Here is a 14,020-nt window from a genome sequence, read left to right as displayed (position 1 = left end):
TTTCAGGGTGCACCGTCAAGACGCTGTTGCTGCCTTCAATGTTGCAGCCTGTGAGGTCAACCAGCGACCTTTTTAAAGGGCAACTAATGTCAAACTCTCCTGACTCACATTTGAAACATGCGAGTCTTGCAGTAAGTCTCTCATTATGACGATGTTTAGAACTTATGACTTTATAAAGTTCTCTCCTGTCTGAGATCTCGGCGAACGAGAGGTTACGAGAGCTGACACCATTATGACACAATAATGGCTTCACGCCAGCTGTAATCAACCCCCGCTACTTGGTGAAGTAGGAGGTGAAGGTTGATGATGTGCGGTGACAAACGTTGACGTTTTGACCAATCCAAGCAGTGAGTGTGGTTATGGTAAACGTGATGGAATCTCCAGAATAACCAAGAGTTTTCAGTGCACACAAAGGTAAATTAAATGTTATTTTATTATTGATTTAACAAGTTTTGCAAGCAGGTCAAAGGGCAGCTAATGTGTTGGTTTGAGCGTCTCTTCAGAATCAGAAACTTTTATTATATAAGTGTCGTAAACACGACATATGAATTCTTCATTAACAATTATCTTTAACAACTCTAAATGAAGACAGCTGAATAGTTATTGTCAACTGTAAATAGATTTATTTGAGCCAAAAAAAAAGGCAAGTAGGATATTTGGTTATTATTAAGTCAAATACTATTTAATTCTAAACAGACATTTAGTCCTGGCTTATTCTTGTAAATAATGTCATGACATTAACACAAGTTGAACTGACATTGTTTAGCAATTCACCATGAATTATTCAAAAGCATTTGACAAACCACACAAAGTGAAAATAGATTTATTTGAAAATATTTAAATGTTCTATCTATTTACATCCACTGAAATCTTAAAATCATGATCACTGACTTTCCCAAATCTTCCCCACAAATCCCCTCAGTGGTCAGATGACAGGGTCAGCAACATGTTTCTCATCCTTCAAGAAGTTTTGTATTAAACTCCAAGTGATAAAGTATAATTCCAACTTGTTAGGATGACATGATTCTGAAATGATAGTGTGGTCTACTACACAACAGCTGGACCTGAGTGGTACAACATCAGTGGTGAGTTTAAGTCGTTTGTTCGGTAATGCTTGCAGTTGCATCTAAACTTTACTTCTTGACATGATCTACTTTTTAACATAGTTAGAGAGGGCGAGGTTGAGATCAGCACAAACAAAAAACATGGTTTTATTCTAGTCACTTCTAGGAGAAGGTGGCCGACAGGATGGCCTCTTGCTGCTGCTGGTGAAGAGTTCCGATGCCCACAGCGGGTGCCGGAAGAGCAGGTCGACTCACTAACCGGAGCTGGAACACAGAGAATTTCAAACTCAGAGCATGATGCTTATGACATCATGTATCACTACAGATGTAACTCACCTTGCAGGCCAGCTGCTTTTCAAACCTGGGAGCCACAAATGACCACGGACCCATGTTCTGAGGCTCCTCCTGGCTCCACACAAACTCTGTAAGACAGTTGGATTCAGCGCAAGTGTTCCAGAAGCACAGAGAAGTGATTTATTAACAATCTACTTTGATTACATTTACAAGCATTTGCTTTTATTTGGGGATTTAGTATGATTAACTGTCTCTCTGGCCTAACTTTGGAGTTGAAATGCCTCGAGTACACTTAACAAATGTTCCAACTCAGAAGGCCTTGAACTCTGGGTCACATTTTTCACAGACGGAAGGCTTAAGAAATCAACGCAAGCCTTCTTGCGGCTGAAATGTGTTTTAACAGCAACGTGGTAGTTTTTAGTTCACCATTTAACAAGCAGCCAATAGAGCAAAGGAACACATTTATAGCTGATCAACATCTCCACAAAGTACGTTACTGGCCAAGAACATTTTTTGAGATCAAACAAACTGCAATAGTGTTGTTTGATGAGCAGCTGTTGCTAAAGGTATTTGTTTAGCAGTAGGACAACCATGTTTCTGCACCTGTATGACTTGTTGTCAACAAGCGATAAACGTTAAAAATCTAATTATATTGTTATTTCAGCTCATGCAGAGAATTTTAATTCAAGATTTGACGTGTCGATGATCAAGCTCTCATGTGTCAAACAAACCTCAGCATCAAACATTTTTAAATTCACAATAACCTTTTTAAGGTAAATATTAATGCATGTTGTGTAATTTTAAACCATCCTTTCATCTGACAAATGTATCCTTGTTTTTCTGGAGTTTTCAGCCTTATCGACCTAAGCTATTGATCGATGCAATTTTTTTCTTCTATAATTAATTTTGACTTTTTAATACTTATGTTTTCAACTAGTTTTTTGACAAAATATTGATATATACTATAACTATTCAATGGATTCTGCTGGTGATAGTCACTGTAATTTAATGATTTTCGCGTCAAGGTAGAGATTTCTGGCCAACAATAGCAGTGGTACTGCAGAAAGGAAAGAACAAGATGGAGGTAAACTTCTTCACCTTTAGCATTAGGGTACTTGTGGAGCTCCTGTTGAAGAGCCTCCAGTGGAAACGGACACAGCTCCTCCACCCTCACGATGGCCGTGTCCTGCTGGGCTGGTGCAGATGACTCTCTCTGCTTCAGCAAAGCATAGTAGTGTTTGCCTGAGCACAGCACCACCTTCTGGACACTGAGGGGCAACACAGCAACGTTTAGTAGCCGGAAAGTAAATGGACAAATACAGCATTACAACAAGAAATGGACTCAACCAACTTAACCGGTGGTAATATTAGTGGTGCTTGGAGCTTCTCGTACCTTTCTGCAGGGGCCAAGTTATCTCCTATCACTGGTCTGAAAGAAGTTCCTGGAGCCATTTCGCTGAGACTGGAAGCCGCCCCCTGGAGGATGAACAGTCATTTACCCTACTGGAATACTTCTGGAGCAAAAGGAACAGAAGGGAATAGAACGTGACGCCTACTGAAAATCTGAGAAGAGTTTTGGGTCCAACAACAATGAGAGGTTTGCGAAAGTTGCGGATCATCTGTCGCCTCAGCAGGTGGAAGTACTGAGCGGAGGAGGTGGGATTGACCACAGCCATGTTCACATGATCACCGTCGACTCCCTCCTCTTTGCTGTCGCACATCTGAAAATGCAGGGCGTCTTTTATGTCACAAAGACAAGTCATTTCCTGGATAAAACCCAACGGCGTGTTCAAGTCTTCTTGTCACACTGGCTGATAAACTCCTGTGATTTCAATCAACCACAGCAGCAGCACATGCTCTCACAGCTGGATCAGATTGACAGCTCGAACACAGCAGAATCATTTAGATTAAAATAAACAAAATTGTCAATCAAGGAGTTGGCAAAAAAAAACATTTGTTCAAGTGATTTATCTTTTTGCTTATCAAAATATATGATTTAACCAGAGTTCAGGGATTAGTGAACGTGTTCGGAAGATTAATGACAAAAACAATCAAGTGTGCTTTAATCCGGTTGATATGATTATACTTGAGTAATGAGAAAATGACTGTCTGGTTCCATCATTGATGTGAGATGAAGAGGATAGTCACAGCGGAGAAATCAAAAGTGAATTGTTTTAGTTGGACTTGGCAAATGACTTCAACGATATGAACAATGTTCTCGGAAGCATTTCAGTGCTCAGTATTCCATGAAAGACTGCAGCTGTCGCTCTACTCAACGTGCGTTTCCTGACATTGGAAATCCACACGTATGACCAGACGTAGTTGCACCTGCTCTCACATGAATGTTTAGTGACCACATATAGAGCAGATTCCAATGAGGTCATGACCTGTGCGGAACAAAAACACGTTCCCTTTTCTCTCCGACTACTAATGACGAACAGTGAATGTGATCAACTAGATGGCCTGATCAGATGTCCCCACTGTCAGTGCCTCATGTCTTCATATTGAAGTCTGCCCTGATCAACTGACTCTGAATTCAAAAAACATTGAATATCAAAATATAAAAATATAAATACCATTTAAAAAATGTTCTCATGACTGGGCCATAGTCACGACAGAAATTGACCTCTGACATTTGAGATTAAGATTAGTGATTTTAAATTGGAGTTAATTTTCCCCATATTTTGTCAATAATCTATCACAAAGGCATTTAAAAAGCTTCTTCCTCTTCTGAACAGTGCAGTCGAGTTTAACCAAAAACGTGTTAAATGCTGAAATTGTCCTGTGACAACTTAACGTCCTTGAAGTCTGTTGGAAAACTGTGTCCGGAGAAGCATGAGGTACACTTCTGCACTCCTGATGTGGATGAATAAAAATATTTCTGCTTCAAAAAAAACAAAATTTTTCTAGCAGTGTAATTGACAGCTTGACACTTTTGTGAAGAGTGAATAATCTGACTCACTCACTTTCTGCACTGAATGCCAGAAGACCTTCAAAACCCATCGCTACTTGTTCATCCACGTTTTTCTTTAACCTTCCTTGACGATGCCAGTTGTGTGTAGTGTTCAACACTCTCTACACACTATCATTCATGAAACTTCTGTAATTCTGATTCAGTTTTCACTTCAACTTGATTATCACTAAAGCTTTTCTTTTGCAGCTGAAGAATATTTATGGTAGTCCTTTTTCTAAATACTTGATCAGACTGAGTCATTTTAAAATCCTAAACTGGTTCTGCAAACTACTGCAGCAGTGACACTTGTCATACAACAAGGCACTTCAGCATGTTGAGAAAACCTATCAAACAACAACCTTGTGATCGCTCTGACAAACCTGGAGGAAACGCTCCATACGACAAGACGAGTGTTCAGGTCCTGCTCCGTCGTAGCCGTGGGGCAGCAGGATCACCATTCCACACTGCAGGAGCCACTTGGCCTCACCTGGACACACATTTATGTTTAAATATCATCAAGCATGTTCATAAATTCCTGCCTTTACCTCCAGAAATGAAGGTGTCAAAGATGATCTGAGCTCCATTGAAGAAGTCTCCAAACTGGGCTTCCCAGATTGGCAAAAGCTTTGGCTGAGCGATGCTCATTCCATACTCGAACCCGAGCACCGCTTCCTCAGAGAGAGGGCTGTTACACACCTGAACATGGACAATGGGACAATGAATCAGTCTAGAATTTAAAAGTTTCATCTCTAGGGAACTCCTTACCTCCAGTTGACCCGTCTGCTCCGAGATGACGTGGTTTAGAGGAATGTACATGTCGTTGGTTTCTTGACAAACCACCATAGCATGACGCTGACTGAACGTCCCTCTACCCACATCCTGTCCACTGATCCGAATATTGAAGCCTGAAGAACATATGAAAAAACAAGTTGTTTTTTTTATACAGCAACAACCAACAATAAAAAGCTCATGAATATTTAAAACTATGGCGTAGAAAATAAATTCTGGTCTTAAGACAAATGATGCTAAAAGATGAGAAACATCCTTGATAGTCTAATTTTAAAGGCACTTTTGATTCATGTGGGTGGTTTCAAAGCGAAACAGCAGCTTTGATCCACGTCTGCAGCAACTCTACTTAGATGTGACATTCAAAATTGATGACACAGAAAGAAAAAGGAGGATAAAAAAAACATGATGGGAACAGAGGGAAAAAAATTGATCAAACTGAGGCTCCAAATACATTTTTAAGAGCTAAATTTGACTCCTTTCTATTCCACTATGCTCTCAAACAATGATCAGTAAAATGCTCGAGAGGCTGAAGGTCGTAATCATCTACTTCACACATGCCTGATCGATTTTCTGATTCCAGCAGCTTTCAGGTGATGAACATCTATAAAGGCACTACTTTTCCAATTCACATGTTCTCTTTGTTCCCCAAGGACACTAATGCATATCAAAAAAAAAGTTTTCCATGAAGCTCATCAACGCAGTGTTGTTTCTGATAGGACGGCAAGTCATTCATCCCATGATCCTTTGCATGCAGGAGCATGCTTGGACTATTGACGTAATTAGAACTGTATTATGAACATAAGAATTTATGACTTTTATAGTTACTCCCAAATTCACAATCACTGTTCTCATGTTGCGCATTGTTCAGACACACTATTCACCTTAATGAGTACAATTTCTGTTACTTATGTTCTCGTTAACCACATAATGATTTCACATTTTGAGCAACAATTTATCACACAATGTCACCCTCGAATCAATCTTCTTATATACAATCGAACCAATACAAAACAAACAGTGACCTTGGCAGAGAAGGGAGCCAAAGGCTAATGCTTCTGCTGTGGACCAGTCCAGTTTAGTTCCCTCTTCCAGTTTTTGAAGCCGAGCCTGACGACACAAACGGTAAAAGTATTGTGTAACTTTTTTTGATTCAAGGACAACAATTGACTTTAAGCTGAGAGTATCCAGACCTGGACGTGGGTCTTCACCAGGTGGCTGTGAACCTGGATATGCTCAGGGATTTCAACTGACTTTGCGCCTACGAACTGCAGGAGTGAAATGGGAACGCCGGTGTCCCACCTGGTGACTCTGGGCTGTGGTTCCACCAGGTCCCCCCAACGACCCTGAAGGTTGGTGGGTGGTGGACTATACAAGGTCATGTTGGCCAGTTTGTCATTAAGCAAGGCGTAGTGTTTAGTCTTGATCTGGTGGCACTCGTCTTCTGTCATCAGACCCTCGGCGATGAGCTGGTCTGAGTAGGAATCAGGGACGCTTTTTCTGGACCTGTGAGGCAAAGCTTATTTTAAAAAATGACACTATATAGCCTCTGATATGACTCGGACCACTAGATGGATGAGTGGGAGAAGATTTGACATTTGAAGAATAGCAATATGTTGGATAATTGACTAACCGGATAATCTTGTACATGGCTGGGTTGGTGAAAAAAGGTTCGTCCATTTCATTGTGGCCCCACTGTCTGTAGCAGATCAGGTCCAAGATAACGTCCTTCCTGAAGTGCCTCTGGTACTCCACTGCCAGACGAGTGGCCCTCATCACGTCCTCTGCGTCGTCACCATTGACATGGATCACCGCACAGTTCACCATCTTACCTGTAAGCCCAACCACTGACATTAGAAAAGGCACCATCAAAGACACTCCATGAGAGGATGATCCTCACTGACCGACATCGCTGCAGTACAGAGAAGATCTGCCTCTCTCTGAGGGAGTCGTGTAGCCCACTTGGTTGTTGACAATCAGGTGAATGCTGCCCCCCACTCTGTAGTGAGGAAGGTTCGAGAGGGTCAACGTTTCTGGAACTATACCTTGACCAGGAAAAGAGCCGTCACCATGGACCTGTGGAAGAGAGACGTCTTTGTCAACATGTTGTGAAGCTTCAAAAATAATGCTAAAATACACTAGTAGAAATAACAGCAGGGATTTAGAGTCACATTGCTGATTGTTGTGCATCACTATTGAAGATTTTCCTCGAAAACACAGTTCAAAAAAATAGTACAGCAAGAAGTTCGTAAGTTCTCTTCCAGTTTGAGGGACTGTGTGTAGCTAGTGTATAATTATATAATAATCAATAATAATATTGCTAAAGTACTTTTGACTTTAACTTAAGCCTTTAATTTTGAGCAACATATTTCTGAACCTACTCACCAAAAAGGCCACATTTTAGACTTAGTTTTTACTCTTGGCCTGGACATGTATCTGTACATAATGTCCATCTGAGTGATCATTCTCTTGTTTTGTTTAACTTGGACTTTATCCCCGAGTCTAAACCATTAAAAGTTGGGTCTCAGAGGCGTGTTATCTCAGCCAATACAGCAGTCGTTTTTTCTGCTGTGTGACCCTCTTTTCTTCAATGATTGCCATGACGTAGACAATTTGATTCACTGTTTCACTAAAATCATCGTGTTGATATACTGGATCAAGTTGCACCTGTTAAATTGACAATTCAGAAAAAAGCAAGCAAATAAAGATCCTGAGTCTGAAGAGACTTTGTCGAAAGACAATGCTTTGTTGAGATTTTTCACTGACAAAATTAAATTGATCAAAGAGAAATTCCCTTCCCTTTTGTGTGGAACCCCTGTTGTCACTGAGCCTGTCTCTACCTTCTGGGCCTTCTATAAGCCTGTAACTCTGGCTGATATTTCAGCACTGGTGAGCAAGATGAAACCCTCCTCTTGCTCGTCCTTCCATGTAGCCTCTTTATTAAAGTGTGTAATTTTAATTGGCCCCTGGGTGAACAAAATGGTGAACTTCTCCCTTTCCATAGGGGTTTTTCCCAATGCATTTAAACATGCCATTGTGGAGCCTTTACCCAAAAAGTCAGGCTTAGACCCAAATAACCTCAGTAATTTCAGGCCCATTTCTTAGCTTCCCTTCTTGTCCAAGATCTTGGAGAAGGTGGTGTCTGAGCAGCTGTCGTTGTTCCTGGATCAGAGCGACTTCCATGAGAAGTTTCAGTCTGGCTTCCGCAAACATCACTCTACGGAGACAGCCTTACTGAAAGTGTCCAGTGACATCATGATGTCAGCTGACTCGGGTCAATACACTGTTCTGGTTCTCTTGGATCTGTCCTCAGCCTTTGAGACAGTTGATCACCAGATCCTGCTGAGAAGACTGAGGGATGAAGTGGGACTGTCTGGGTCTTTGTTACAGTGGTCATACCTTTCTGGGCGCAGTCTCAGTGTATCTGCCAATCAAATAAGGTCTGAATCGGCGGATCTGTTTTGTGGAGTCCCTCAAGGTTCTGTTCTGGGTCCTTTATTGTTTTTTATCGATCGATCGAACTGCTAGCTCTGTGGTGTTGCACTAGAGACATGTCTTTGTCAAATACAACACCCAGGTTGCCAGGCTTAGTTTGAAAGACTGACCTAAGTCACCCAATAATGACTCAACCCTGGAACCTTGTCATTTAGCTGCAAAGTGTTTTCACTCAGCCATTGTTTGATTTCTAGCAAACTATTGACTAAGCTGTTCAGTATCTGGGGCTCAGTTGGATCAAATGAGCAGTAGAGCTGGATGCTCTAGTTACTAGAGATACTGCGAGTTCTTCTACTAGACTCTAGTATTTCCCCGATCCTTAAAACTCTTCACTGGCTCCCAGTTTGTTTCAGGATCAATTTTAAAATACTGGTTCATACTTTCAGATCTATTCATGGTGAGGCTCTTCTTTACATCAGTTATCCAGCCTTACACCCCAGTTCGGGCTCTGAGGTCTGTGGATCAGAATCTACTGATGGTTCCTCGCACACGGTTCAGGAACAGAGGAGAGAAATCCTTCCAGGCTGTTGCTCCTAAGCTTTGAAACGATCTTCCTTTCCCCCTGTGTTTGATGGATCTACTGACTCCTTCAAGAAACATCTTAAGACATTCTTATTGTGCAGCCTTTACCTGATTTTCTGGGACTCCTGTGTTTTACTTATGCGTCTCGGCCTTTTAAGCATGTATTTTAGCTGTATATTGTTTTTGATATCTAAAGCGCTTTGTGACCCTGGTCTAGAAAAGCGCTTTACAAATAACTATTACTTACTTAGTATACACCATTTTGTGAGTTTACAGTCCAAAATAAATATAGGTTGATTGTGTTTTATGTACCCTATGACAGGCCCTGCCTGTCACCCTAAAGAGCTAGGACAGTTTGAATAAACTATAGTTCACCGATGCATGTGACCCTGGTCTGGTCTCCTGGATCTCGGATTATCTTACTGATCGACCACAGTATGTCAGGCTGAAGGACATCATGTCGGACACTGTGGTGTGCAGTACAGGAGCACCTCAGGGGACAGTACTGGCCCCTCTCCTCTTCACCATATATACTGCAGACTTCAGCGGAGTCTTGTCCAGAAGTATGCTGACGACACTGCCATTGTTGGATGCATCTGGGACAACAGCAAAGACGAGTATAGGAGTCTGATGTGACGTCACATGACTTTGTTGACTGGAGTGAGAGGAACCACTTGCAGCTGAACACCTCAAAGACCAAGGAGCTGGTCTTGGACTTTGGGAGGTCCAGGACAAAGCCACGTCCAGAGTCCATCAGAGGCGACGAGGTCGAAATAGTTGACAACTAAGTACCTCGGTGTGTGGCTGGGCAGTAAACTGAACTTTCTTATACACATGGTCTGTGCTGCAGGACCAGTCCAGAGTAGACTAAGGAGGCTCCGATCATTTAACATTTGCAGGAAGCTCCTCTGCATGTTCTGCCAGTCTGTGGTGGCCAGTGTCCTGTTTTGTGTTGGGGTGTGTTGGGGTGGGAATGTGTCCAAGAGTGTCAACCGGTTGGACAGGTTAATCAGAAGGGTTGCTCTGTGGTTGGCATGAAGCTGGACTCACTGGTGACAGTTACTGAGGGGAGATCACTGGACAAACTACTGTCCATCATGGATGATGACAGTCATCCTCTGAACACCGTCATCAGTGAGCAGAGAAGCAGATGGAGCACGAATACTCCTCCCCAGATGCAAAACTAATAGACTCAGGGACTCATTCATTCCTCGGGCTATTAGATTGTACAATTCTGAGTTTGGTTGCAGGAGTCACTCAGAATTGTACATGATAATATTCTATGTTAATCTTTGTATCCTTTGTCTTTGTTATTCTTTGATCTTGTTCTTTAACTTTAGACTTGGATTGTGTCATCTTTACTTTCTTTTTATAGAAACTTTGTTATTGTTCTGTATTGCTGTGTGCTGGCTGGAAAAACAATTTCCCGAAGGAGAGTCAGTCTCCAATTTCATACACTTATTTTAAAGGACAACGTAACTTAAAACCTTTTACACATTTAAGTTGAAGCCTAGTTGGGGTGTATGGGGGAAGCCATACATTAAAACCTTTGTTGCTTGTCTTAAAAATTGGGCATTAACTGTGAAAATATTAACGTTGTATACATCAGGGATAAAATGGGAAAATCTTTGTGCTAAAAAATTTGAAATATTAATCCTTGAAAAAAGCAAGGAAAAAGTAAAAAGGTATTATTAAAGTTAATCATTGTGTTGTGTGGAATTAGCTGTACCTTAATAAAACACTCAAGGACTTATAGTTGAAATGCTAACAAATAAGTTGCTCAAACCTGCAGACAGATGACTTGGTCACCGGGCTGAGCACTGTCTTGAGAGGAGTAGTCTCCCTCTTTCCGGAGCTGCTGCCTTGCTCGAGCTTTGCCCATAGCCACAGGGTTGATGGCCTCCAGGTGAGACGGGTTAGGCAGCAGGGTCACATGAACAGGTTTTTGTGCTCCAAAGTCCAGCTCCACTGAGGACGTGAGGTGGGAGAGGACATCACCGATAGAGGGTGATGTCTCAGGGAACTCGCTGAGGCCACGCATCTTACGAAACATCAGCTAGAGGAAGAGAAGATATTCGTTCATCAGGTGCATGTGAGGGGTTGGTTGGGTAACAGATCAAACCTCAGGCGGGAACTTGAGTAGACCAGTAAGCAGGTTAAGGCGCCCCCTGTGAGGCATGCCAACGACCACATCAGTGATTCCAGAGTGGGCAGCTTGGTGGAAAAGCTCGTAAAAAAATCCCATCATGCTCTCTGCTCCTTCACCACCGTAACGCTTCACTGTGGCAAATTTTGTGGCCAGGAAGTGGTCAAATTCCTTTCAAACAGAATAGCAGAGTCACTATTTGTTTTTTTTACATTTGAGCATTTCCTTACCTGAGACTGCAACATGATTTCTGCAAGCTTCTTTTTCTCCTCAGGAGAGAAGCTTGTCTTCTTCAACTCTTCAAAACGGTCAGCGAACCATTCCCTCTCCTCAAGGTTCTTGAGCTGACTGACCTCCACTGAGAGGTGGCCACAGTAGGCCTGCTCCAGGTAGGCCTGCACCTCCTCCACAGAGCCCACCGTCTTGCCAAAGTGTCGTAATCCTGCACAATCAAACAGAGCCACAACATTGAATGACTGCCGTTTCTTAAAATGCATAGAATTGTCCTTTTCCCAGTAGATTTCACAGTTTTTTTCATCCAAATTCTTATTACAAAATCCTTCAGACACACATTATATGATCATCCATGTTTTTTCTTGGCAAAATAGCTCAAATAGATGAATGTTATTTTCAGGAAATGCTGATAATAGCACAAGACGCAGACGATATAATTATGGATTCATGATCTCTGTGGTGCCGAAGGTGCTGCAGTACGAGCTCCTGTTTCGGGTCATGCCTAATGTGGGTAATGGTGAGCCACGTCCAGAATCCTGTTTAAGGCAGCTCATTGCTACTAACAATTTTCAATTTTTTACGTTATGTACCTATATCAGTACAATTTAATGTAGCAGGATAATATTAGGTATTAAATCAGAAACTGGTGAAAATAAGTGGTGTTGACCCCTTGTTTTACTATATACTAATATGTTTCTTACTTCATTACAGTTAATAGTTTACATATGTTGAGGTATTGATGTCATAGTCTTACACTTCTTTTAAAAGTGTTTCAGTTTGACCAATGTTAAATTATAAGATAGATAGATAGATAGATACTTTATTCATCTCCTTAGAGAAATCCACGTGTCAATAAGTGTCAATGAAGTTGAACCACTAATCTATCATGATCTCTGGACATCTAGGATTATCGTACACATTACACAAATGTGCAAGTGACTCATAAAGGACAATGGAAGTAAGTAAGTAAGTAATTAATTTTTATTTGTATAGCCCTTTCAAGACCAGGGTCACAAAGCCCTTTAACAATCAAAACAATACTCAATAAAGTATATACTTTAAAGGTCAAGATAAAGCTGATAACACAACAGGAGTTCCAGAATTTAAGCCATCACAGAGATCCAGGTTTGACGTCACACACCTGAAGTGTTGAGTTGTCCCGTCATCGTTCCTGCGAGTGTGTTTATCTCTGGGACGCTGTAAACAACAGGCTGCTCTGGCAGGAGAGGGTTAATTTTAGCAGCCTTGTGTCCATGTGCTCTGTATGCTTCCACCAGACGAGCAAGACTGTGATCTGTGGACAAAATGACATGCATTTCAAAAATACCTGCTGAAGAACACAAGGTGTAGTTTTGCTGTTGACATCCAGGATTAATGTGTTACACAACTCGATAGAGCTCTACACAAACACAGCAACTCATCTCCATTTCAATTATCTTTTTTAGGGACTTTATAATTCTCATTTAATTTAATAAGATCCTTCATTTATTCCCAGAAGGTGACTGACCTTGGTTGAGCGCAGTGATGCGGTCGTCCTCCGCCGTGTGCGCCCTGCTGCTGCGCTTGGGTTGGAAGCCATAAACACCCTTCTCTGTGTGATACCAGCAGCCCACCGCCTGCCGAGACACCCTGGGCGAGAGTCTGCTCAGCGGGCCCCGCAGACACAGAAGCGCATACATGTTTTTTTTAATTGTAAAAGTCAAAGTTATACTCGTGAACTGCTACAGGTCGGCGGCCATACTGGCGACACACGGCGGGTGTGGGAGGAGACGTCACGCGCGCGCCTCATTGGCTGAACACAGGAAAGTTTAGTTTATTAACTCCCGCAATTTTTATATTTCATTTATTTTTTATCTTATTTAAACGAATACAAAACGTGCTAATAGTGTCACCGAACTTGACTTTAAAGGTGTTTTTTTAAAGGCCAAACAAGTTGGTTCCGGTGACGTAGAGCAACAAGTGTCAGGCGATGATACTGTGCTGCGTTCAGGGGTTTATGGAAATAAATGTTGCGTTGATGTCCAAATCAATAAACTAATGCATATTCAAATTATATTTCTTTTTTTATCCTTTGTTGTGACAGGAGTAAATAAACCCTGTAGTTTTGAGTACAATATTATATAACAATTTAATAAACCGAATGAACGTTAAGCTTTTCGATGTCGTGTTTACTAAATCCACTAGGGGGCGACATTCACCTACAGTGAGAATCAGACTATTGATAAGTTATCTCACTGTGACTTCATCACACTGCTACATTTGTTTTGTTACGCTTATGTTAAATGTAGAAACGGCGTGAAAAGAAACCTCTTAAACCACAGCTGTGGACTTTTATTCTGCAGTGGTCAGCACCTGTGAAACCGTTCAAGGACAAATATATTGAGTCACACTTTCCTATGAATGCATGTTGGGATACATCTTTCAACAGGTCAATGTCTTGTTTTGACCAGCGATTTACAACCGTGTTCAAGGGTCCAATAGCATAAAATGAGAAGTCGCACTCTCTCAATTGACACGTGTACGAGT

The 14,020-nt window shown here is 41.6% G+C and overlaps 1 protein-coding gene across 1 annotated transcript; it reads right to left on the bottom strand.

Moving 5' to 3' along the window:
* Positions 1 to 807: 807 nt before the first annotated feature.
* On the bottom strand, positions 808 to 13,349 carry dhtkd1 (dehydrogenase E1 and transketolase domain containing 1). Its single transcript, XM_087797138.1, has 17 exons — positions 13,002 to 13,349; positions 12,636 to 12,788; positions 11,491 to 11,702; positions 11,237 to 11,431; positions 10,901 to 11,170; positions 7,002 to 7,173; positions 6,731 to 6,929; positions 6,291 to 6,603; positions 6,123 to 6,207; positions 5,077 to 5,216; positions 4,857 to 5,007; positions 4,692 to 4,798; positions 2,915 to 3,079; positions 2,752 to 2,834; positions 2,457 to 2,626; positions 1,401 to 1,486; positions 808 to 1,328 (listed from the first exon to the last, which is right to left on the bottom strand). The coding sequence occupies exons 1-17, from the start codon at positions 13,171 to 13,173 to the stop codon at positions 1,227 to 1,229; spliced, it is 2,775 nt and encodes a 924-aa protein (XP_087653264.1). The 5' UTR covers positions 13,174 to 13,349; the 3' UTR covers positions 808 to 1,226.
* Positions 13,350 to 14,020: the final 671 nt, after the last annotated feature.

This window comes from Callionymus lyra, chromosome 8 (assembly GCF_982586985.1).
Source record: "Callionymus lyra chromosome 8, fCalLyr1.hap1.1, whole genome shotgun sequence".
Lineage (NCBI taxonomy): Eukaryota > Metazoa > Chordata > Actinopteri > Syngnathiformes > Callionymidae > Callionymus > Callionymus lyra.
The sequence above is the reverse complement of the archived record's forward strand: the minus strand, read 5'-3'. Positions and strand labels throughout refer to the sequence as shown.